Source organism: Oryx dammah, unplaced genomic scaffold (assembly GCF_014754425.2).
Source record: "Oryx dammah isolate SB20612 unplaced genomic scaffold, SCBI_Odam_1.1 HiC_scaffold_18, whole genome shotgun sequence".
In the NCBI taxonomy this organism is placed as follows: Eukaryota; Metazoa; Chordata; class Mammalia; order Artiodactyla; family Bovidae; genus Oryx; species Oryx dammah.
This window is the reverse complement of record NW_024070202.1, coordinates 28191430-28216734: the sequence shown is the minus strand read 5'-3', so window position 1 is coordinate 28216734 and position 25305 is coordinate 28191430. Positions and strand designations below refer to the sequence as shown.

Sequence of the window (25305 nt, the reverse complement as noted above, 5' to 3'; positions counted from 1 at the left end):
CTTTCAGAATTTTCCACAGTTTATTGTGATCCACACAGTGAAAGGTCAATAAAGCAGAAATAGATGTTTTTCTGGAACTCTCTTGCTTTTTCCATGATCCAGCGGTTGCTGGCAATTTGATCTCTGGTTCCTCTGCCTTTTCTAAAACCAGCTTGAACATCTGGACATTCACGGTTCATGTACTGCTGAAACCTGGCTTGGAGAATTTTGAGCATTACTTTACTAGCGTGTGAGATGAGTGCAATTGTGTGGTTGTTTGAGAATTATTTGCTATTGCCTTTCTTTGGGATTGGAATGAAAACTGACCTTTTTCAGTCCTGTGGCCACTGCTGAGTTTTCCAAGTTTGCTGGCATCATCTTCCAGAATTTGAAATAGCTCAACTGGAATTCCATCACCTCCACTAGCTTTGCTTATAGTGATGCTTTCTAAGGCCCACTTGACTTCACATTCCAGGATGTCTGGCTCTAGGTGGGTGATCACACCATCATGATTATCCGGGTCATGAAGATTTTTTTTGTACAGTTCTTCTGTGTATTCTTACCACCTCTTCTTAATATCTTCTGCTTCTGTTAGGTCCATACCATTTCTGTCCTTTATCGAGCCCATCTTTGCATGAAATGTTCCCTTGGTATCTCTAATTTTCTTGAAGAGATCGCTAGTCTTTCCCATTCTGTTGTTTTCCTCTATTTCTTTGCATTGATCACTGAGGAAGGCTTTCTTTCTTTCCTAGTTAATAACTTACTACCACCATATAGTTTTCTTCTTTATTTTTTTCCTCTCTTGATGCCTTCATTTAAAATTGATGATTTTTCCATAGTGGTATGCTTTAATTCCTTTCTCTTTATCTACTATAGGTTCTTGCTTTGCAGTCAACCTGAGGCTTACTTGAAACTTTTTATAGATAATAAGTCTAATTTTAAACTGTTAATAACTTTGATTGCATATAAAACATATACTTTCACTCCTGTCTCTAGTTTGTTTTTGATGTCATGATTTATACTTTTTTGATATTGTGTATCCATTAATAAATTACTATAGCTATTTAAAATATTTTTGTATTTTAGTCTTTAAACACAGCTGTGTTTAACACATCACCATATTATAGTATTAGAGTATTTTGCATCTGACTATATACTTAGCTTAACCAGTGTGTTGTATATTTTCATATGTTTTCATGTTAGTAATTATTGTACTATCTTTTCAGTGTGAAGAACTCTTTTTCAGCACTTCTTGAAAGAAAAGTCTTGTGGTGATGAACTATCTCAGCTTTCTTCTTTTTGTTCGGGAAAGTCTTATCTCCCCTTAATTTCTATGGACAGCTTTGGCAGGTAGAGTCTTCTGGTTGGCAGCTTTTGTTTTTTTTTCTTTCAGCACTTTGGATACATCATCCCACTCACTCCCATGGATGAAGGGTCTCACCACAGGGGTGAGCATGGCAGTAGAGGTTTGTGACGCAAGCCAGGCTGGGGGTGTGCAGGTACACAGCTGGAGGAGCGAGCAGAAGTTGAGATGCAGGCCAGTAACGAGACAGGGCTGACTGCTGAAAGCCCAGAGGCATTTGCGGGGACCTTGGCTGTCAGCACGGACGTCCTTGATTACAGGTCTCGCTAGATGCACACGCAGCAGTGAAGGCTCGTAATGGAGCTGACAGCGTGGCCGTGCACAGGTTGGCACCCTGCACTTGCACAGCCACAGAGGCTGGGGCTGGCCACTGGTAAGGGTCCCAGGCTATGTGTGTGGTGGGGAGGGAGCAAGGAGAAACTCAGGCAGTTGTGACCATGGGGGTGAAAACCAGTGAGGGGCAAACCTCAGTGGAGAAACCTGCAGGGAGCTGAAAGGGGCTGCACTGGGCGCTGGTCTCGTCCATGGTGCAAGCAGCTGGGCTCCTTGTAGAGCAAGTCCCTGGGAACTACGGTTGCTCCCACTGCAGGACTGATACTGGTAGTCCCGCTGCCCCCCTTCCCTGTTCTAGTCATCTCATACGTCTCAGCTTCGCTGATCTCTGGGTGAAGTCAAACTGAAGTGTCCCAGAAAGCTAGCGAAGCCAGTCATGCTGTTCTCCCTTTGCTGGTGAGGGAAACTTCTCCTTCCTGGTGCTGAGCAATGCCAGCCTGGAGGACGGGATGACACAGACAGAATGAAGCTCTTTTGTCCAATTATTCTCAGGTTTTTTGTTCTGCTCTGTTGCAGGTGTATCTAAGGTGGACACCTAAGCTGTCCCAGGGCTATTTCTGTTCATGGAGAGCAGTCTAATTATTGATCTCTGTTGCGTGTGGGGGGGTGGGGTGGGGCGGAACAGAGGCTCCGTTTTTCTGTCATCTTAGTGACAATACTCCCTCCATCTGAATTTTCCTACTTCTAACCCAAAGCCACACCAACAAGATCATTCCCCTGCGTCTAGCACTTAATTGTAGCAGGAGTTTCAGAGACTGTGGTAAGTAGAGAATGTCTCAGGGGTCAAAGAAGTAAAGAGCACATATCTGCCTTGGGTGCAAGATCTGTGAGTTCTGCAGGCCTTTAGCCTAGACTCCGAGGAGGTAAGCAAAGTGTCTTCAGCACAAACCCTTCACTGAAGAATGAAGCTGCTTCCGTTAAAACATGAAGGCTTTGAGGTACAATATAAAAAGCTTGCCATCAAGATACTTCTCTTCACTATCCTCTCTTCAAAGTCATTTTATATTAACCACTTTTGGGAAAATAGTTAATTTACATTCTAATGAAATGAATACACACAACCAGCCAAATCTCTGTGTCTTGAAACACAGTAGTTGGAAAATATCCTGGATTTCAAGGCAGATGCCATGTGCTGAGGTCCCAGCTCTGCCATTTTCTAAAATTTACCTGTAAGTCATGGTCTCTTTAAAACTGTAATAATAATCTGATCTGCTCTCTGGGTGTTCTCATATCCATAGCTCTCAGTGGACACAGTGTTATCGTTACTTAATCCCTGTTACAGGTCTACATATTCTTTTAAGTTAACAAATCATCTTCATTAAACACTTAGAAAGTGAACTCCTTAGAGATGACCCTTAAATGTCTGTTTTTGGTACTCTGGAAATGTGGGGGCTCTCCACTTTAATCTTCTATGGACAGATACCAAGGTTACCTTGATTAACAGAAACACACTTGTGGTAAGATGGGTGAAAGGGAGAGATGAATCTTCAGTATGTGGATTTAATTCCATTTGCAATTAGGTGAGGTGGAGATAGAGGAAAGTCACGGATAACTGTAAAATAAAACCTTCAAAGATAAATTTTTGTATAATAGTTCAGCTGGCTAAAGGACATAAACTTCTTCAACAGTAAGTAGAAGTGAACACAGACAGTCCTCTATTGATGAAGCCCGTAGATTTCATACATTAAGTGAAGGACCAGTTTAGTCCAGCAATCATAATAGTTAATTTACAAAAATAAAAAGCAGAAGGAATTTGAAACAAGATATAGCATAAAATTAAATTCTTGTATTTTTCCTTAAAGGGGTATTTAGTTCCCTATGATTTTTAAAGCAGCAATTGTTAATTTATGTTAATGTTATTTTTAAGACACATTTCCTGTTGGTTTATTGATTTAATCCCTGTACTTTCCTCTTCCTCCTCCAAGGTAAGCAATCTAATTCTTGTTATGTACATTGTTCTGTTCATAGGATTCCTTAAAGTTATATATTATTGTTTTATGGACATATATTTTCATTTTATGTAAATTTTATCATTTCTGTTGTGTAATTTTCTCACTGAGTACTACATTTATTATATAAACATCACTGTATGCAGTTATCATTATCTAATCTGCAGCAGCCAAGTAATACATGGCATCTCCTTGATGGTGTGACCTTCACATTTTGACCTTTGTTCTTCCAATAATGGACACTGGGTTTAATGATTCCCTTCTTACCTATCATGAAGAAGCTGTAGTGAGCTTCTTAGTACATGTACTGTAATTACCCTGGATGAGAATGTCTTCTGTATACATTTCTAGGAGCAAGATTACCAGGTTATTTGCTTTGTGTTGACTAAAAATGGTAGTAAACTGCTTTCCAGAATGCTGCCATAGTTTACTGTGAGAGCTGCAAAGCCTCACATCTCCACCAATGCTGGCACACTCCTCAGACTACTGAAATTTTCAGTGATTAAAGAAATAACTATATTGAGTATCTATGATACACCCCTGGCTCTGTTCTATGTACAAGAGGTATAGGGGAGACACAGTACTGATAGAAGGACCTGATCTAATTTTGGTACTGACAGTCAGTGAAAATTCTCCAAGAAGAGGAAGTGATATTTGATCTGAGCTCTAAAAGGTAAGCTGGAAGACAATGTGAAAGCCAGTGAAGGGTCAGTGAGAAGACAAGCTAAATATTCCAGTCAGAAGGGAGGGTGTGTGCCAAGAAGGCCTGAGATGAACATGAATATAGCTTTTGTGAGAAAATGTGATAGTGTATTGTGCTTTTACTACATACCCACCAGACAGGCTAAAATAATAAGGACCCATTATACAAGTGCAGGTGAGGATATAAGACAAATGTAACTTTCTTTCATTGCTGGTGGGAAAGAAAAATAGCACAAAGTAAAAACCTGTACAAAAGTTTCATAAAGACTTAGATTTCTCAAAGAATTAAAAACAATTACCATATGATCCAGGAATTCCACTTCTGGGTATATAGTAAAAAATAATTCAAAATCAGATCTTGAAGAGATGACTATATGCTTATATTCATTGAAGAATTATTTATAATAGCCAGAGGTGGAAGCAACCTACATGCCCATTGTCAGATGAAGAGATAAAGGAAATGTGGTATGTGCCTACAATGAGTTATTACTCAGCCATAAAAAAGGTAGAAATTTTGTCATATGCTACAACAGGGATAATAAACCTTGACAACTTTATGCTAAGTAAAGTAAGCCAGTCACAAAAAGGCAAATACTGCATGATTCGCATATATGATATATCTAAAGTTGTCAAATTCTTAGAATGGTGGTTACCAGGAGCTAGGCTAAGGGGAAAAGGAAAGTTGTTTAATAGGTATAGAGTTTTAGTTTTGCAAGATAAAAGTTCTAGACATATGAGCATACAGTTAATACTACTGTACTGTATACTTAAAATGGTTCATATAGTAAATGTTATGTGTTCTTTCCATATTAACAAAACAACTTCACAGCAGCTTTATTCACAACAGTCCCTAACTGGCAGAAGATCTGAAGAGAGATTTTTCCAAAGAAGATATATATTTAATAGATGACCAACAGGTACATGAAAAGATGTTCAACATCACTAATCGTCAGGGAGATGCAAATCAAAACCAGGTATTAATCTGTTTCAAAGTTGGCAGGATCACACAATGGAGGAAAGACAGTCTCTTCAATAAGTGGTACTGGGAAAACTAGACAGGTACATGTAAAAGAGTGAAATTAAAGTACTTCATAACACCATATACAAAATAAAGACTAAATGGATTAAAGACCTAACTGTAAGACCAAGTACTGTAAAATTCTTTGGGATCGACATGTATACAGTGCTATATTTAAAATAGATAACCAATAAGAACCTACTGTATACCATAGGGAACTCTGCTCAGCAGTCTGTAATAACCTAAATGAGAAAAAAACTTGAAAAAGAATAGATACATGTATATTCTGCTGTGCACCTGAAATTAACACAACATTGTGAGTCAACCATAGTTCAATATAAAATAAAAAGTTTAAAAACTAGATGGCTTGCTCAAGCTATTGTTTCTATCTTGGATGCCTCTGTTCTTAATTTACTAGGTGAAATCCTCCATTTTTCTACCCTAGCTCAGTTGTCCTGCCTCTGTGGTTTGTTCCCCAGTTCTTGGCCTATGTTAAGTCTTTTTTATCCTGTAGCTCAGTCTATCAAATGACTTATCATTTACTGTAGTTGGTTATTTATGTTTGATCCTGTGGTAGAAAGAATGATAGCCCCCCAAGATGTCCTAGTCCCTGGAAATCGTGGATATGTTTCCTTGCATAGCAACACTGACTTAGTAAATATGATAAGATTAAGGATCTCAAGACAGAGAGATGATCCTGGTGGGTCCACTCTAGGATCTTAGAAGCAGAGAGACTTCCCTGTTTTTGAGCCAGCTTTTTTCCTCTTTCAGTCAGAGAGAGGGATGATGATGACTGCAGAAAGGTCAGAGATGTGAAGTTGCTGGCTTTGAAGACAGAGGAAGGGGGAGCATCTAGAAGGTAGGAAAGGCAAGGAAACACTCTCTTCCGTTAGAGCCTCTAGCATGGAACAAGACTTGGCCAACCTCTATACTGTAACCCAGAAACTTGTCACTCTTCTGACCTTTATGTCATTTTGAGCCACTAGGTCTATAGTAATATTTTAAGATAGTAAGAGAAAATGAATACAATCTCCGAATATGGGAAAATTTTGAAGACTCCATGGAAACTGTGACCCTCACTCCCAGAACTCTTGTCTGGCATGTAGAAAATAAGCAGCAAATGTTTAAATGGACCAGATGTTCTCGCTCCTCTTACTGTAGGTCACAGAATAATCCTGGCATCTGTCAGCATCAGACCCAAGACAATCCCTTTCTCCATTCAGACACTTTGCTTTCCCTTCCTGTCTCTATCATGTTTCCTCAGTTAATCTATCTCTATGATATGAATACTATGGATTCTGGTCAGCCAACATATCTGAAAAATGGATACTGTCAATGGTACTATGGAAGAAAAACATAAAACACACATTTTGAAAACTTATAAAAAGATAAAAACATGATTCCCCCAGAAAGTTGTAAATAGAGACAATAAGACAAAGCTCACATAGTACTACAAATTGTCATTACCATCTTAACAATGTTACGAAGTATTTATTACCTACAATGTATTGGGCATTGTAACTGTTCTCGTCAGCCAATCACAAGATTAGTTAATTGAATCAATTTATTGCTTAGTGATTATCAATCTATTTTTAATGACTACACTACTGATTTAAACTATGAACATATTAAATGTTAAACAGATGCCCAGGTACAATCTATTTCTAATATTGTAGGTCACTAGATGATGAACAATATATTAAGGGAGGGAAAACAATAAAGCAAACTGAAGCAGCAGGAAAATGATAGAAAAATAATAAAAGCCAACCATAATGTTGAGTACTTACCATGTTGTCAAGTGTTAAGTTCTTAAGATGAATTATCTCATTTCATCCTCAAAACCCTATGAAATTTTCCCTTCATTTTAAAAACAAGGAAAGTAAAGCCCAGAGAGATAATAACTGTTGATCAGGCACATGCTGCTTAATTTGGAGATGGGATTTGAACCTAGGGAAGATCCCCTGGAGGAGGGCATGGCAACCAACTCCAGTATTCTTGCCTCAAGAACCACATGGACAGAGGAGCCTGGCAAGCGAGAGTCCATGGGGTTGCAAAGTCAGACACAGCTAAGGTCACTGAGCACACACATAGCTGATTCCAGAGTCACACTCTTCCTCTCTGTGGTAAGAAGGTAACAGTGAAGAAGTATACTGTTTCTTTTTTTCAAATTAAACACTTATTTGTAAACACACTGGATTTATTCCCTAAGAGTTCACACACATCCCAAGAACACACTTTAGGCAGTGAACACAGAGAAAAATGATGGGCCCAGGAGGAGGACAGGAAGGTAAGAAGGGGCATACTGTCCTTTCCCTTACTAGGAGCTTCCTAATCTCAGCCCACTTTTCAACTAACGAATTGTTGACACTGGATGAAAATTAAGAATAAAAAGAATACTGGAATGTTTGCCTGGCTAGATAAATCAATTGCTCAAAATAATGGTATCATAGAGAAAAATCAGAAACCTGAATAATTGCCACAACATTTAGCTTCCAGAAACCCGTAAGAGACAATCCCCAAACATGGAAAACCAAGTTGTATTTCTATTAGACATAAATGTGTATTTAATAGGTCTCTATTTCTATATAAATCTCCAGATACAGGAAAGTGTGGTTATCAAGCCTGATAAGCTACTGAAAGCCAAAGCAGATACTTAGAAGTTTCTAGCTTATACTTTTAAAAAATATACGTAGATGAGATAGTTATTCAAAAAACAGAATGACAGGATTCAAAACGACACATTTTTCCATGCTTATGTATAATATAATGACTTGAGATCATCTCTTTCATGAGAAAAATTGACAGAAGTTGAAGATGAAATGATGAAGTTCCAGTGTGACTGAATGGGCTTCCCTGGTAGCTCAGCTGCGTGACTGACACTATAATCAATAAACTGACATTTGAAAACCTAACTTTGTTTTGATTAAAAAACAGTCAGAAAATCCAGAGTGTAAATACGCTCCCAATAACTTATGGGTTGATCATTCTGAACTCCTGGTTGCCAGAGAGAAACTGTTCTTGATTTTCAGCAGGGCCTGAACTGGTACCCAAGAATAAACCTCAGCACCGCACTGGCCTTTCACAGCAGAAGCATCTGAGACATATCTGACCAATACAAACTACCATCTTTTAAAGGTGCAATCTCCTGACAAACGTGAGAAAAGTTAAGATCACGGTCTTCTCTTCCAAACGACATGCTCTGTGTGACCAGCCATAGTTCACATCCTTTGAACATACACATTGGTCCCACTTAGCTTTGTCTTTTACTTTTGTCCTGTTTTGTTTTTTGCTGACCCACCACCAGTCATTTTCTTCCTGCTCAAGTCCTTTGCCACCTGAAAAGTATGTTTTGGAAACTATACTTCAGTCAACCATCCCCAAAATGAATGCCAATCCTTTCTCTAATAATTTATTATTCATGATCCATCAGTGAGTTATAAAAATGAAATGACTTTGCACTGTGTTGTCATCTCTCCCACCTCCTCCTGCCCTCCCCCCAGCAAAAAAAAAAAAAAAGAACAAAAAATACTTACAATGGTTCCTAGCCAGGAGCATTTTATCCTTTATTCACTAGTGGTAAATGAGTCAGATATGAGTTGGCCAGGAAAAGAGCTGCTTTACCCAAAATCTTAGTGCAAAATGAGTCATCTCACTCCAAACACCAATATATTCTCCAAAATAACTGGCAAGAATTTCCTATAAAAAGAATCTTGCCTTCACCCTTTTCCATCCATTTAGCTCTCTGATTTTTCTAATTTTTCAATTTCCTGTGTACTTATAACATTGCATTCATAACAAAGGCCCAAGAACATTTCTACCTCTTTACCTCATTGTGAAAGCCATTTTTTCCTATATCGAGTAGGAGGACAATTCTGATAGCATTCCTGTGAAAAGAATAAACGCTCTGTGGCTTTCAAGGGTTTTCCCTGTCTGACTCTCTGTGATGAAATTCATGCATGGTTCAACAGAAATGCAAAAGCCAGTTCTAGAAGAATTTTTCTTTTTCACTGCTGAAAAAGTGAGTTCAAAGCCACAGAAAATATTTCAAGCAAAACCATTTTCCTTCCCATAAGAAAAATTAATCAAAATAGATACAATCTGTTTAAAGCTGATAAAGAAACATGAATTCAAGCCACAAACTTCAACTTTGTTCCCCTGTACATTAAAACATTCACATTCCCCTATTCTTTCTCTGGCATCAAATGAAGCTAAAAATCACTGTGAACTGAAGTCAGGGTCAAGTCCCTGTAGTTTATCAGGAGTCAAGCACACTATGTACTTGAGGATAAACAAACATGCTTATAGAGCAATTCCTCCAAAGTACTGAGATTTTTATATTACATGGGGCTTACAACAGGACTTACTATTCTTAATTATTCTAAGCTCTGCAATTTAATGGGAGAAATTACAATTACACTTAAAATTTACTTCACTCGGGCTAGAATTTAGCTTTGCTTCTCTATATTAAATGGATTCTAAAGAATAGCTATGCTTCTTTTACATCCAACACTAACAGATGTTAGTTTCCTTAGTTTTACAGCCCTCAAATGACAGACAACTAACTGTATTTGGCCTTGGGAATAACTACAACACCTCTGAATTATGAACTTGGTTTGGTTTTTAGCTGGGAACAGCAGGGGGTTAGTTCATATTATCAGATGTAAAATAAGTTTTCCCTTATGCACCCATATGAAGATGCCTTTTTAAGTGGTTGTAGTAAGAAAAAACAATTGCACAAAAATGAAATCTATTATTCAATGTATCTCCTGCTCTTTATGGACAAAGCAAGATGTTAAATCCATTAAACTCTGAATACCCAGTAAAAGCAAGAAAGCTAAAACTGTTCGAATTTGTGCATTCTTGGGAAAACTGCCAACCTATGTACTAGTAGCAGGATCTGTGTTAATTAACAGTGATGTTATTGACGGAGGGAGTTCAATTTCACCCTCAGAAGCAATTTAGAAGTGCAGGCTGGCAGAGCTTTAGTAAAGCCTCACCTAGTCATCTTTAAACTCAAGAAATGTGTCTCTGAAGTCATCCACAGACAGCACCGTTACTTTTTGTATATATGTGGGGGTTTTGGTCTTCGTACACGTAAAAGAAATCCTGAATGTAGCATGGTCTGTTGAACACCAAAATGTACACACATTTCTTAAAAGGAGAAGCAAGCTTAGGTCATTTTTTTCCCTGAAAGCTATTCATATGAAGGCTTATTAAAATCAACTCCTTCCTATTATAAAGTAAAATAATATCAGACCCAAGTCCACACATTCCTTTACACACATTCCTGTCTCCTTGGGAGGTAACTTTTCTCTTCATCCAGTAGTTGTATGTCATGGACAGTCATAGAAGGTTACCCAACTGACAAGCCATACCTCCAGCTTCTGCTCCCCTTTTCCCGCTTTGTTAGTAATTTCAGAATGATGAAAGAAAGAAAAACAGTATCTTGAAAGACAGAGATAACTAAGGAAAGACGTCCACAGGAAGCTTTTTTCCATAATGATCTGCACAAAATTATCCACCAAGGAGTGATTTTTCTCACCATCTATCTCATCCCTCTAATTTCTGTGAACTGCAACCACATGCTCCAGCTCTGTGCTTCTCACGGAGAATGAAACAGGTCAATTCCTAATAGCTGACAGCAGCGCTGTGGCCTCGATGGCTTCTGAGAAGACAGGTGGTGGGAGTGGAGGAGTCAGGTGAAGAGGCTAAGGAGAGGTTCATGAGTGCTAATGATGAGCCTGGATGTAACCGAAATTAATGATCCCCCGTCTCCATGCTGGATTCATACCTGTTGTCTTCTTGAGCAAAGGGCTGTTCCACATCCACTGTTAGGGAGGCCAGGGCAGAAACAGTCTCCGTCTCCTCTTGCAGCTGAGCCCCAGCCAGAGCACAGCCCCTTGGCATCGCCATCATCCTTACCGACTTCCAGTATTTGCCTAAAAAAAAAAAAAAAAATGCGTCATACTGTATAGGAATTTTCGTTCAAACAGTATTAATCAGAATACTTGTATAGGTTCAACTCAGAGTAGTTGTTAAGTTAAAATCCGGAGTGTTATAAAAATTAAAAAAAAATTCACAAAGTTATACACAGTTGTAATTTGATTTAATGATTAAGTGTTTTTCTCAGCCTAGAATGCCAAGTTGTGAAGGGTTCATATTCCCAAGCCTGAGTCTCTCCCTTGCTCAGAAGTTAATAACGTGAGGAATAATCCATGGTCTAACGAACTCGCCATCAGAGTGACAGCTGTCTCTGCATCTAAGTAAGCAAACTCTGGGGATTGTGCCCTCTGGGTAAGCCTCACGAGACTGGGAGGTAGAGCTCTTACAGAGACTCTGAATGAAGTAGTAATGTGAAAAACTGCTACTTGAGCCATTAACTTTTTTTTTTTTTTAATGAGGTTGGAATATTAAAGGAAAAGAAAAGCCCAGAAATGCCAGCAGGAATTGAATGGCAGCTTTGCCAGAACAATCAGGTTTGTTAGTCCTGGATGTTCTTTCTTTCTCAACCCCAGGGTGTGTACTAGAACAATAACTGATTTAAAACTTTAATATATGCATTGGCTGATGTTGGCGCCCTTCCATAAGTTATACGGATGTTTCTTTTTTTAAGGAAGGCAGGGAAAGGAAAATGAGAGGAAAATAGGAGGCAATTTCATGAGAACATGCCAGTGGGATATATATGAAAGAATAGAGTCAACAGCCTTTTTGCAGCCCCTACGCTATTTTTCTTTTCTTTGTGAAGTGTCCCATAGCCCCAAAACAAAGCAGGAGAATCTCTCTAGGTGCTGACATGACTTACCTCCCCAGGTAAGAACAATCTCGGCAGCCTGACCAATTAAGTGGCAAGTTGGCATGGTAAGTAGCTTATTTCCCAAAACAAAATAAATAAACAGAAGTCAGACTAGAGTAGAAAACACAAGTGGGTGACTACTGGATTGGGGGGTGAGATACTGGGTTCTCGCCCCAGTTCTGCCTCTAACCATCCTAACATGCTGGCAGGGCCCTTTGGCACTTCATTTCTCCTTCTGAAAAACTGGGAAAACCTCAGATTCTTTCCAGCTATGCCTAACTTTTCATGGTTGGCCTTTCCTTATCTTACTGCTTCACAAAGGAGTGGATGTCATTTCATCCGAGTGGGGGAGACCCAGTCTCCCCATCTACCCCTCATGTCAACAGAACCTCCTGACAAGAGTTATCTACTGCTACAACTTTATTGTTGGGATCACCTTGTCTGACCAAAGCCAGAAGGTTTTTAATTTGGACCAAATGATAGAAATTCTAAATGAATGCATTCACGAAGTAACATTTTTTGAAACCCAAGGTTTGTGCCAGATGTTGAAGGACACAAAGATGCTTCCCTAACAGCAAGGAATTCATGGTCTAGTTGAGAAAGCCCTTTGAGTTAATGAGTCATGACAATTCTATGTGGAAAAGGCCCGAGTGATCCTGAGATTCCTTCTCAGTAATAAGAAGAATGTATACTTTTGAGGCCAGGAAGACGAGCAAAAACTTGCCAGAAAAAATAATACTTGACCAAGTATTTGAAAGACCATCAGAAGTTAGTCAAGTTCAGAGGAAGATGGTGGTGGTGAAGTATTCCTAGAAGAGGAAATAGTGTACAGAAATGTGTAGAGACCCAAGTCTCTCTTTTTTACCAGGGTAACAAGTCCACTGCCAGGCACAAATGGAATGTAGGCAGGATGGAATACAATGAGAGAGATTGCTGTGGTAGGCAAGGGCTAATTAAACACACAGTCTCAAAGAACAGGTGATTTTGGCCATCAACTTGTGGGTGATGAGGGGCCATGTTAAACAGAAGAGGCAGAGCATCAGGTTTAAATTTCTCAAAAACCCTTCTGGAGAGATTACGGACAACTGATCAGCAGATGATGAGAGTGGTGGCAGGAAAACCAATTTCACATCTTGGCAAAAATACAGGCAGGAAATATGATGTCTAAACTAAAAATAAGGGAGGGAACAAAAATAAAGAGATGGACTAAAGAGAGGCTTCGGAGGTGAGCAATGGAAATGTATCTTTTCTTTAATAGCTTCCTACCTCTCTCAACTTTGAAAGATAATCCTGAATTGACAGTTCCAATCCTAGAACCTAATTTCTCTACATCACAATGTCATTATCATGTTACCCAAGTTGGAAATGTCAAATTCCATCTGTAAGTGCTTTCACAAAATATTATTAGTCATTATGGTAGCTCATGATATTCACAAAGAGCAGGTGATTCTGGAAATCATCACTTCCTTTTTCTCTGGAGTGACAACTGTGAGACCTCTCACAAACAAACAACAGGTGATTTTAGAGGTTAAATTATATTATAGATAATAGGAAACTAGTGTTATTGAGCTCACAGTATGTGCCAAGGACTGTGCTAGGTATTGTCACATGTATAATTTAGTTTAATCCTCATGACAAATATGCAATGTTAGATAATTTTTTCTCTAAGAACACATGGCTGACAGGCAGAGGAGTGGAAATCCTCACCCACGACTACCTGAGTCCAGAATGTTTCTCCCTCTGTGAGCTGCTGTCCTCCTATATTTGGTCCTGTTCTATCATCTCCCTTAGTTCAGTTCAGTTCATTTCAGTCACTCAGTCGTGTCCGACTCTTTGCGACCCCATGAATTGCAGCACACCAGGCCTCCCTGTCCATCACCAACTCCCAGAGTACACCCAAACTCATGTGCATCAAGTCGGTGATGCCATCCAGCCATCTCATCCTCTGTTGTCCCCTTCTCCTCCTGCCCCTAATCCCTTCCAGCATCAGGGTCTTTCCAATGAGTCAACACTTCACATGAGGTAGCCAAAGTATTAGAGTTTCAGCCTCAGCATCAGTCCTTCCAATGAACACCCAGGACTGGTCTCCTTTAGGATGGACTGGTTGGATCTCCTGGCAGTCCAAGGGACTCTCAAGCGTCTTCTCCAACACCACAGTTCAAAAGCATCAATTCTTCAGTGCTCAGCTTTCTTCACAGTCCAACTCTCACATCAATACATGACCACTGGAAAAATCATAGCCTTGACTAGGCGGACCTTATTGGCGAAGTAATGTCTCTGCTTTTGAATATGCTATCTAGGTTGGTCACAACTTTTCTTCCAAGGAGTAAGCATCTTTTAATTTCATGGCTGCAGTCACCATCTGCAGTGATTTTGGAGCCCCCCAAAATAAAGTCTGCCAATGTTTCCACTGTTTCCCCATCTATCTGCCATGAAGCGATGGGACCAGATGTCATGATCTTCGTTTTCTGAATGTTGAGCTTTAAGCCAACTTTTTCACTCTCCTCTTTCACTTTCATCAAGAGGCTTTTTTTTAGTTCCTCTTCACTTTCTGCCATAAGGGTGGTGTCATCTGCATATCTGAGGTGACTGATATTTCTCCCGGCAATCTTGATTCCAGCTTGTGCTTCTTCCAGCCCAGCGTTTCTCATGATGTACTCTGCATATAAGTTAAATAAGCAGGGTGACAGTATACAGCCTTGACGTACTCCTTTTCCTATTTGGAACCAGTCTGTTGTTCCATGTCCAGTTCTAACTGTTGCTTCCTGACCTGCATACAGATTTCTCAAGAGGCAGGTCAAGTGCTCTGGTATTCCCATCTCTTTCAGAATTTTCCACAGTTTATTGTGATCCACATAGTCAAAGGCTTTGGCATAGTCAATAAAGCAGAAATAGATGTTTTTCTGGAACTCTCTTGCTTTTTCGATGATCCAGCGGTTGTTGGCAGTTTGATCTCTGGTTCCCCTGCCTTTTCTAAAACCAGCTTGAACTTCTGGACATTCACAGTTCACGTATTGCTGAAGCCTGGCTTGGAGAATTTTGAGCATTACTTTACTAGCGTGTGAGATGAGTGCAATTGTGTGGTGGTTTGAGCATTATTTGCTATTGCCTTTCTTTGGGATTGGAATGAAAACTGACCTTTTCCAGTCCTGTGGCCACTGCTGAGTTTTCCAAATTTGCTGGCATATTGAGTGCAGCACTTTCACAGCATCATCTTTCAGGATGTGAAATAGCTCAACAGGAATTCCATCACCTCCACTAGCTTTGCTCATAGTGATGCTTTCTAAAACCCACTTGACTTTACATTCCAGGATGTCTGGCTCTAGGTGTGTGATCACACCCTGGTGATAATCTGGGTTGTAAAGATCTTTTTTTGTACAGTTCTTCTGTGTATTCTTGCCCCCTCTTCTTAATATCTCCTGCTTCTGTTACGTCCATACCGTTTCTGTCTTTTATCGAGCCCATCTTTGCATGAAATGTTCCCTTGGTATCTTTTTCTTGAAGAGATCTCTAGTCTTTCCCATTCTGTTGTTTTCCTCTATTTCTTTGCACTGATCAGTGAGGAAGACTTTTTTTTAATCTCTCCTTGCTATTTGGAACTCTGTATTCAGATGGGAATATCTTTCCTTTTCTCCTTTGCTTTTTGCTTCTCTTCTTTTCACAGCTACTTGTAAGGCCTTCTCAGTCATTTTACTTTTCTACATTTCTTTTCCATGAGGATGGTCTTGATCCCTGTCTCCTGTACAATGTCACGAACCTCCGTCCATAGTTCATCAGGCACTCTGTCTATCAGATCTAGTCCCTTAAATCTATTTCTCACTTCCACTGTATAATCATAAGGGATTTGATTTAGGTCCTACCTGAATGGTCTAGTGTTTTTCCCTACTTTCCTCAATTTAATTCTGAATGGCAATAAGGAGTTCATGATCTGAGCCACAGTCAGCTCCCAGTCTTGTTTTTGCTGACTGTATAGAGCTTCTCCATTTCTGGCTGCAAAGAATATAATCAATTTGATTTTGGGTGTTGACCATCTGGTGATGTCCATGTGTACAGTCTTCTCTTGTGTTCTTGGAAGAGGGTGTTTGCTATGACCAGTGCGTTCTCTTGGCAAAACTCTATTAGCCTTTGCCCTGCTTCATTCCTCATTCCAAGGCCAAATTTGCCTGTTACTCCAGATGTTTCTTGACTTCCTACTTTTGCATTCCAGTCCCCTATAATGAAAAGGACATATTTTTGGGGTGTTAGTTCTAAACGGTCTTGTAGGTCCTCAAAGAACTGTTCAACTTCAGCTTCTTCAGCATTACTGGTTGGGGCATAGGCTTGGATCACCATGATATTGAATGGTTTGCTGTGGCAACGAACAGAGATCATTCTGTCATTTTTGAGACTGCATCCAAGTATTCCATTTCGGACTCTTTTGTTGACCATGATAGCTACTCCATTTCTTCTGAGGGATTCCTGCCCGCAGTAGGAGATATAATGGTCATCTGAGTTAAATTCACCCATTCCAGTCCATTTTAGTTCGCTGATTCCTAGAATGTCGACATTCACCCTTGCCATCTCTTGTTTGACCACTTCCAATTTGCCTTGATTCATGGACCTGACATTCCAGGTCCCTATGCAATATTGCTCTTTACAGCATCAGACCTTGTTTCTATCACCAGTCACGTCCACACCACCCATAAAATATACAAATAGACTCAATATATGAAATCTGAAAAGAATTATGCACATGGCAAACAGTTTTATATATCAAAGAAATGATCTCTGGGATTAACAGATTACCTTTCTCCCTTAGATATGTGACTCTGTTGATCTACCTTTCTCTGACTTTATGGCATGGGTTTATCACACCTTGTCAGACAACCATGTAGAGACTAGTCATTTCTCATTACCTAAATTTCTCAGTCTACTGAAAACGCCTGGTGGCTTCACTGATGAAGCTGTCATGAAACTGGAGACAAGTGCTCACAGAAGAGTATCCCTTTTTAAACTCATGGGTTTCCTACCACTTGGCTGAAGGCACTGTCAGGCACAGTCCTCCTTGAGCCTGTGGAGCCTACCCCAAGTTTCTGAGGCCTGTAGGGCTGTCCATCACAGAACTGTATTGCTAGAGTTCCCGCGGTCCGTGTGGGTAGCTTTCTTCAAACCGGGTACCGAATTGAGAAGAGAATCAGAGGCCTGTTTCATGCAATTACAACCAAGAGTTGCCTAGTGTCACTGGAAGGTCTGTTGACTAAGCTAATTGTGTGAAATTTTTCTCTTGAATATTTCGGGCTCTAAAGGGAACACTGAAAGTCAGGATTTATAGATTGAGGACCCCATACTAGCCCAAATAAGTCATCTGGGAACAATGTCCACATTTATAAAATGATAGTGGTGGGACTGATGATAGTGAAAGATCTCTTCCTGCTCTAATGATAAATGGTTGTGATTCTTCTGATTTCATGTTACGTATCACTCTTGGATATTATCAGAATAAATTTATTACAGCAGAAAACCTCACATTTCTGTGAGCCTATGAACCCTTGAAGAGGTCAGCAAATTGTTTTAGATAATATGGCACATCAGAATAACCCAGAGTTTTAATTTTCAGGCATTGTATTTTTTCCTCAGTAAGAGACATCTTTACTCCCCAAACACAATCAGGACAGAAGGGCAATTTAAATAAAATCATTCAGCAGAAATGACAATGATCATTCAAAGTTTAGTCTTTATGTATATGAGTACTGAGACAGATCTTAAATAGCTGAGACCTTTTCAATAAAATTTATCATGTATTAAATATCCTGCTAAGTTAAGATTAAACATTCAAAGCTTGGCTTTTATCCAAATGTACAAAGTTCTTCACTCAGAAATAATCCCAGACTTTAAATTAACTATAGCCTTTAGCAATGCCTATAAAAACAAGGGAAATATTCTACATTAATAATGCACTTATAAGTGACTATCTCTTTATAAAGAAGAATAATTACAATGGAGGTATGTATAGGAAGACTGTGCAATATGTAGTCAATTCAAACCACACAATTTATGGGTTATATTCTCACATGATGGGTAGTTTTTTTTGTTTTCCCCTGCAGAAACATATGTGCTAGAAAAGTCCTATCTGTTGGCATGGGAATAACAGCCCCATTAGCACATAAGAGAAATGAAGCAAGATTTACTGCTTTTTCAGCAGCTGCTGTTCATAAAGTAGAATATTAGTAACCAGCCACCAGTGTGTTGTTCTCCTAAGGAAATAAAACTGGCAAAAGAGAGAGGCTTTCCATTAAGACTGGACATAGATACTCCCTCTTTGATCATATATTCTATCCTTATTCTTTTTTCCTACTCTATTAATCTTCCTACTGTTCAGCACTTTTTGAGGGGGTAGTTATTTGGTCTCATTATTTGGTAAAAGATAAAGCAAAGAATGACTCTAAAAGGTAAAAACTAGATAACAGAATGCAGACAGTCAAGAATTAGAGGCGGGGCACCCAGATGGAGTGTCAGTGGGTCAGAAAGGAGCCATGAGGGGACTTTGGGCAGGGGCTGTTGATCAGACTTCAGCATAAACCAGACTTTTGATAATGATCAGTTTGGAAAAATAGGTACTTGTTGACACATGAAGGTCTGTGGTCGGCGTTAGAAATAACACATCCACCTGATATTTTCCCAACCAAAGCCTGTGAGATTCTGAAAACCTCTTGATACCACAATCCCACCCTTCCATCACCACTGGGAGCCTTAGACTCCCTTCTCCAGTATGTTCTTGCCACTTAAATGATGACCTCCTTTGTCATTACATACCATGTTACCATAGGAAAAGAGACTGGCACTGACATAAAGTTCTTCCAGCTCCTTCAACCTTAGAGATTAACACCTGAAACTTACAAGGGGCCTATTGTTGTTATTCAGTTGCTAAGTCGTGTCCCACTCTCTGTGACCCCACGGTCCACAGCACACCAGGCTTGCCTGTCCTCACTACCTCCTGGAGTTTGCTCAAATTCATGTCCATTGAGTCAGTGATGCTTATCTAACCATCTTGTCTTCTGCCACCCTCTTCTCCTTTTGCCTTCAATCTTTCCCAGCATGAGGGTTTTTTCCAATGTGTCACCTCTTCCCATCAGGTGGCCAAAGTACTGGAGCTTCAGCTTCAGCATCAGTCCTTTCAGTGAATGTTCAGGGTTGATTTCCTTTAGAATTTACAAGGGGCTAGGTTCAGGGATTCTCCAGAGCTCAGAGCTTGTTAACGCTTTTGAAATTCATTTCTGTATTCTTCCTGTCTATTCTCATTCAAATTATCACCCACACTGCTATGAGAGTCCTTATAAAACACGTTTGATAACTTTGCTCCCGTTTTAGAATACTAAATCCTTAGAGAAGAGTAAATGCTCCCACTGGCAGCCCAGGAGTTCCACACTGTGATCTCTGTCTTTCAGGTTCAGGAAGATATATTTTTTTTTAGCTAAATGGACTTTTCTGGGATCCAGTGCACTGTATATATGCAAAAACAGAGATATATCGGAAGTTGGTGTATAAATAGAGTGATCAGGTAATTCTTCATCCATGTTGGGGCAATTTTGAGGTTTAAAATGGGGCTAAAAATAAAAATTATATGTTGCAGAAATACTTATTAGTCAACAATTTATCTTTAATCTGTGGACCTATAAAAAAAGTACTATTCAAAAATTATTTTCACAACTATTAGTTATTTTTTCTAAAAAATAAAAATAGCACAATTCATATATGCCAAAGCATACAACCAACTCTTAAAACATTAACTAAACATTAGAAAACAAATTGAATTATGACTTTTGGTAAATGTTCACATGTTAATCAGTTTCGTGGTCATATATCTTACTGATACAGTTATCAGTGGTATTTTTTGTTTCAACATGGTCTAAATGTTTTAGATTCATAAAATTGCCTGAAATTTTCTTCAAAGGAGAATTTTACAGTCAAAGAATTTTAAATGGTGGCATCTTTACTCTTCTTGAGAGACTGTAATATTTCTGGTAGACAAATACTGTCTCTACAAATACAGTGTTATCTGTCAAGCTCAGAGCAGTATCTGCTAAATGTGGAATATTTTCACTTCCAATTTTTAAAATACTGAAGTATTTCATACCAAATATTTCATGACGACTGTCCTTTTCCTCCTTTCAGAGTACCTTTGGCAAATATTTTATGTAAGCCAAACTTATCAAAAAAGTTTTCTCCATTTGTAACTTCAAATTTTATTCACCAAATTTAGATACTGCAAAATCATTTGACTTGTTAAAGTTTCATTACATTACAGGATAGAAAATAAATTTATCCTGCTAAGAATAATTATATCAATGACTCTATCAACAAATATACATCTTTGAAAACCTAGTTACAGATTTTCAAAATCAAATCTTGTACATGATTTGAGTGCTTATTCTTTAGTAGGTTCATTGATTCCTTTGCTTTATTAGGCATCAATTTAAATGTTTTCCTTTTGCAAACAATGTTTCCTGTAATTGTAATTCTTTAAAAATTCCAAAGATTATATTTTTGCTTCATTTTATGACTATCTCTTATCAGCTTCATTGAGGTATAGTTTTATATAGTCAATCAAACTTACTAGCTTTAAGGGCAGGTTATGATGCATTCTGGTAAATGCATGCAGTCCTATAACCACTATAACAATTAAAGCATATAGTATTCTCTTCGACCCAAAAAGTTCTTTTTTGGCTCTTTGGAGTTAATTTCTTACTCTTCTTGGTCCCTAACAATCACTAAAATTCTGTCATTGTACTACTGCCTTTTCTAGAATTTCATAGAAATGGAACCATATACTTTGTAGTCTTTAACGTCTTTCACTTAACATAATATTTTTGAGAGTCAAGAGATTTCTTCGTTGGAATCCCCTGGTGGCCCAGTGGTTAGGTCTCCTGCTTGCACTGCAGGGGGCATGGGTTCGATCCCTGGTTGGGGAACTAAGATCTCCTGCTGCGTAGCCTGCTCCCTGCCCCCCAAAATTTCTTTATCATCTTTGTCTTGGTTTCTTTTTTTTTTAATTATTATTTTTTTTTAATTTATTTTTTATTTTACTTTACAATTCTGTATTGGTTTTGCCATACATTGACATGAATCCGTATATGATTTTTCTTCTGTCTGGTTTCTTAGATGTTCCTCAGTGTGATTTTATTCATATTTATTCTGCCAGTGACTGATCAAATTTCTTGGATTTGTGGATGTGTAATTTTCAGCAGATTTATGAAATATTTTCCCACTATTTCTTCAAATATTTTCCCCAATGCTGCCTTTTGTGGGACTCCAATTATAGGTATATTAAAATGAGTCATATTGTTCCATATACCACTAATATACTTTTTCAGTATTTTTCTCTCTATTCTTCCCTTTGGATACTTTCTGTTCTTCAACTTCACTGTTTTCAACCCCGCCCCCTGCTTTTTTTCCTTTGTCTTCTATAATATATAATCTACCAATAATCCATCTAGGTTGCAGAATTTTTAAATTTCAAATTAAAAGAAAATTGTCTCTTAAACTTCCTTTTTTTGGCATTTTTCAGTTTTCTCTGCACTGTTTGCACTTTCCTCTTTACACTGCAAGTAACATTCTCATCTGCTAATTTCATCATACTTTGCATTACTGAGTCAGTTTCTATTGACTGATTCGTCTTCTGTTTCTAGGTCATATTTTCCTACTTCATTGTTGGGCTGGTAATTTTCATTTGGATGCTTGATGTTAATTTGAACATTTTTGGTCGAATTTTGTTGTGTTCTTTGAAAGCACTGGGCTTTGTTTGAGCATGCAGTTAAATTACTTGAAATCAGTATGAACTTTTTGAGGGTACTTGTACTCTGTTAGACCAATTCCAGGGCAGGCTTTAGTATAAAATTAGTTTAGCCCTATAACTAAGATGAAATCATTTGATATCTCTACATGATGCCTTGTATATTACAAGATCGTTCTACTCTAGCTAGTGGGAATGAAAACTATTCCCAGTTCTGTTTGAAGTCCTTGAATTGTTTAACCTACAGTTTTCCACTGGTTAGTTTCCCAACCTTGTGGAGTTTCACCTCATGTATGGAAAGGTAAATAAGACAACTGTTTAAGGAAACTTACAGATACACAGAGCTCTCTGTGTAGCGACTTCATCCCAAATATTCTGCCTCAGAAATTCTAGTCACTTCAATTTCCCCAAACTCTGATCACTTTATCTTCAACTCAGAAAAACTGCTAGACTTACTATTTGAAGTCTCTCTCCCCATGCTCCACCTGGAACTTGCCACTTATTAAAGTCCACACAATTGGAAAAATTTTCTTTTTCCTGTTTCCTGCTAGGATCACCGGCCTTCATTGTCTGCTGTTCAGTGCCCCCAAACAGCCTTCCACACTGTTTCCACATTGCTGGTATGCAAATTGGTGCAGCCACTATGGAAAATAGTATGAAGGTTCCTCAAAACACTAGACTGGCCATATGATCCAGCAATCCCGCTCCTGGGCATACATCCTGACAAAGCTATAAGTAAAAAAGAAACATGCACCCCTATGTTCAGAGCAGTGCTATTCACAATAGCCAAAACATGGAAACAACCTAAATGCCCATCGACAGGTGACCGGGTAAGATGTGCACATGCATATAACAGAATACTCCTCAGCCATACAGAAGGATGAGATAATGCACCTGCCGGAACACGGACGGACCTAGCGGTGGTAATACTAATTGAGGTTAAGTCAGAAAGAGAAAGACAAATACCAGATATCACTGACATGTGCAATCTAAAATATGACACAGTTGAATTTATCTACAAAACAGAAGCAGACTCAGATATAATCTAAAAAGACTTGGTTGTCAAGGGGAGAGGGTGGTTAGAGAGAAATGGATTAGGAGTTTGGGATTAGCAGATGCAAACTATCATATATAGAATGGATAAGCTACAAGGTCCTACTGCATAGAACAGGGAACCCTATTCAATATCCTGTGATAAACCATAATAGAAAATAATATGAAAAAAAGTGTATGTATAACTGAGTCACTTTGCTGTATACAATAGAAATTAATACAACACTGTAAATAAACTATACATCAGTAAAATAAATTTTTTAAAAAGTATTTGTATATTTTTTCTTAGTTTCCTTTTATTTCTGATCAACAGGCAATTCTTACATATGTAGTTATTTCTTCATCTGTGGGGTTAGAGGCCCATTTATTGAATATTTTGACTAGTGAATTCTGATAAGAAAATGTAATCAAAATTCAGAAAGCTCATTTATAAAATGTTCAATATTACTATAGAATAGTCCTCTCAAACATTTCTAAAGCATGACTGATAATGGGCAACAAAGAGAGAAATTTTGTACTGCTATGCTGAAAATGTTTCTTTATCATCAATATCAGTTGTATTTTAAAATCTGTGTATTTAATTGCATTTCACCCTGTGTTTACATAGTTATTTTAAATTTTGAGAAAAATACCATAATCTTTCACTGATAAACTATCAATACATTTTTATATTATATTTACAATTATATTAAGTTTTTAATAAAATTTAAGGAATTTGGTACTATGTAGTCAATGCTAAAATGCATTTCTGTTCTTTAAAAATAAGCTATGCTCTAGAAAAATGTAAATATGTGTATTAATATGAAATCAAAGATTGTATTGTCAGTGTTAGATTTTCACTGTGATTTATAACAGCACCTATATTAATGTCCTAAGTTTTATTTTTGGTATATTTCTCTCCAAAAACTTTAATTCTATGAACTGAATGAAAAATATCAAACTATTATTAAAATTAACTAATTTTCTTTTTGCTTAAAGTATCCTAAGGACACTGTATCTTCAACCAAGATATTCTTCTAGCCACATTAACAAATAAATATTATCTCACTTTGGAGCTTGAAAAAAAAAAACCTTCAAATTGGAAACTCATTTAAAAATGACATTAAAAACTAAAAACACAGTCATTTTATCTAAATAAAAATTCATTCTTCACGAGTAATAGTTAAATACACCTTCTGCAACTGTACTTGTTAAATTGTTCCCTGTGGCCTTCAGTTCAGTCGCTCAGTCGTGTTCGACACTTTGCAACCCAATGAACCGCAGCATTCCAGGCCTCCCTATCCATCACCAACTCCTGGAGTTCACCCAAACTCATGTCCACCATCTCATGATGGCTGGATGCCATCTAGCCATCTCATCCTCTGTTATCCCCTTCTCCTCCTGCCCTCAATCTTTCCCAGCATCAGGGTCTTTTCAAATCAGTCAACTCTTCACATCAGGTGGTCAAAGTACTGGAGTCTCAGCTTCAACATCAGTCCTTCCAATGAACACCCAGGACTGATCCCCTTTAGGGTGGACTGGGTGGATCTCCTTGTAGTCCAAGGGACTCTCAAGAGTCTTCTCCAACACCACAGTTCAAAAGCATCAATTCTTTGATGCTCAGCTTTCTTTATAGTCCATCTCTCACATCCATACATGACTACCAGAAAAACCATAGCCTTGACTAGATGGACCTTTGTTGACAAAGTAATGTCTCTGCTTTTTAATATGCTGTCTAGGTTGGTCATAACTTTTCTTCCAAGGAGTAAGCATCTTTTAATTTCATGGCTGCAATCACCATCTGCAGTGATTTTGGAGCCCCTAAAAATAAAGTCAGCCATTATTTCCACTGTTTCCCCATCTATTACCCGTGAAGTGATGGGACCGGATGCCATGATCTCGTTTTCTGAATGTTGAGCTCTAAGCCAACTTTTTCACTCTCTTCTTTCACTTTCATCAAGAGGTTCTTTAGTTCCTCTTCACTTTCTGCCATAAGGGTGGTATCATCTGCATATCTGAGGTTATGGATATTTCTCTCAGCAATCTAATTCATCTTTTATTCTTTCTTTGGTTGTCTGTGGCCTACCTCTTTTTAAAACATTAAGAATTAATTTTTATGTTTTGGTGGTACCACACAGCATGTGGGATTTTAGTTCCCCAACGAGGTATCAAACCTACACCCTCTGCACTGGAAGTATGGAGTTTTAACCATTAGACTGCCAGGAAGTCCCATGTTTTGTTCTGTTCTGTTTTTAATGATGACTACATTTTACTGCTCCTGATTCAGTAACACTGTGTCTTCAGTGTTCATGTCACTCATGACATTACACGTCTCCATGATGAATGATCAATACTGAACATTTTGTG

The 25305-nt window shown here is 38.4% G+C and overlaps 1 protein-coding gene across 5 annotated transcripts in view; it reads right to left on the bottom strand.

Annotated features, from left to right (window-relative positions):
* The window catches only part of HDAC9 (histone deacetylase 9), a 599202-nt gene that overhangs the window by 7436 nt on the left and 566461 nt on the right, over window positions 1-25305 (bottom strand). For all 5 annotated transcript variants that reach the window (XM_040260622.1, XM_040260619.1, XM_040260620.1 and 2 more), the window contains one exon: window positions 11136-11283. In XM_040260622.1, the coding sequence (XP_040116556.1) occupies window positions 11136-11283 (148 nt within the window). The remainder of the gene's footprint in view (window positions 1-11135; window positions 11284-25305) is intronic.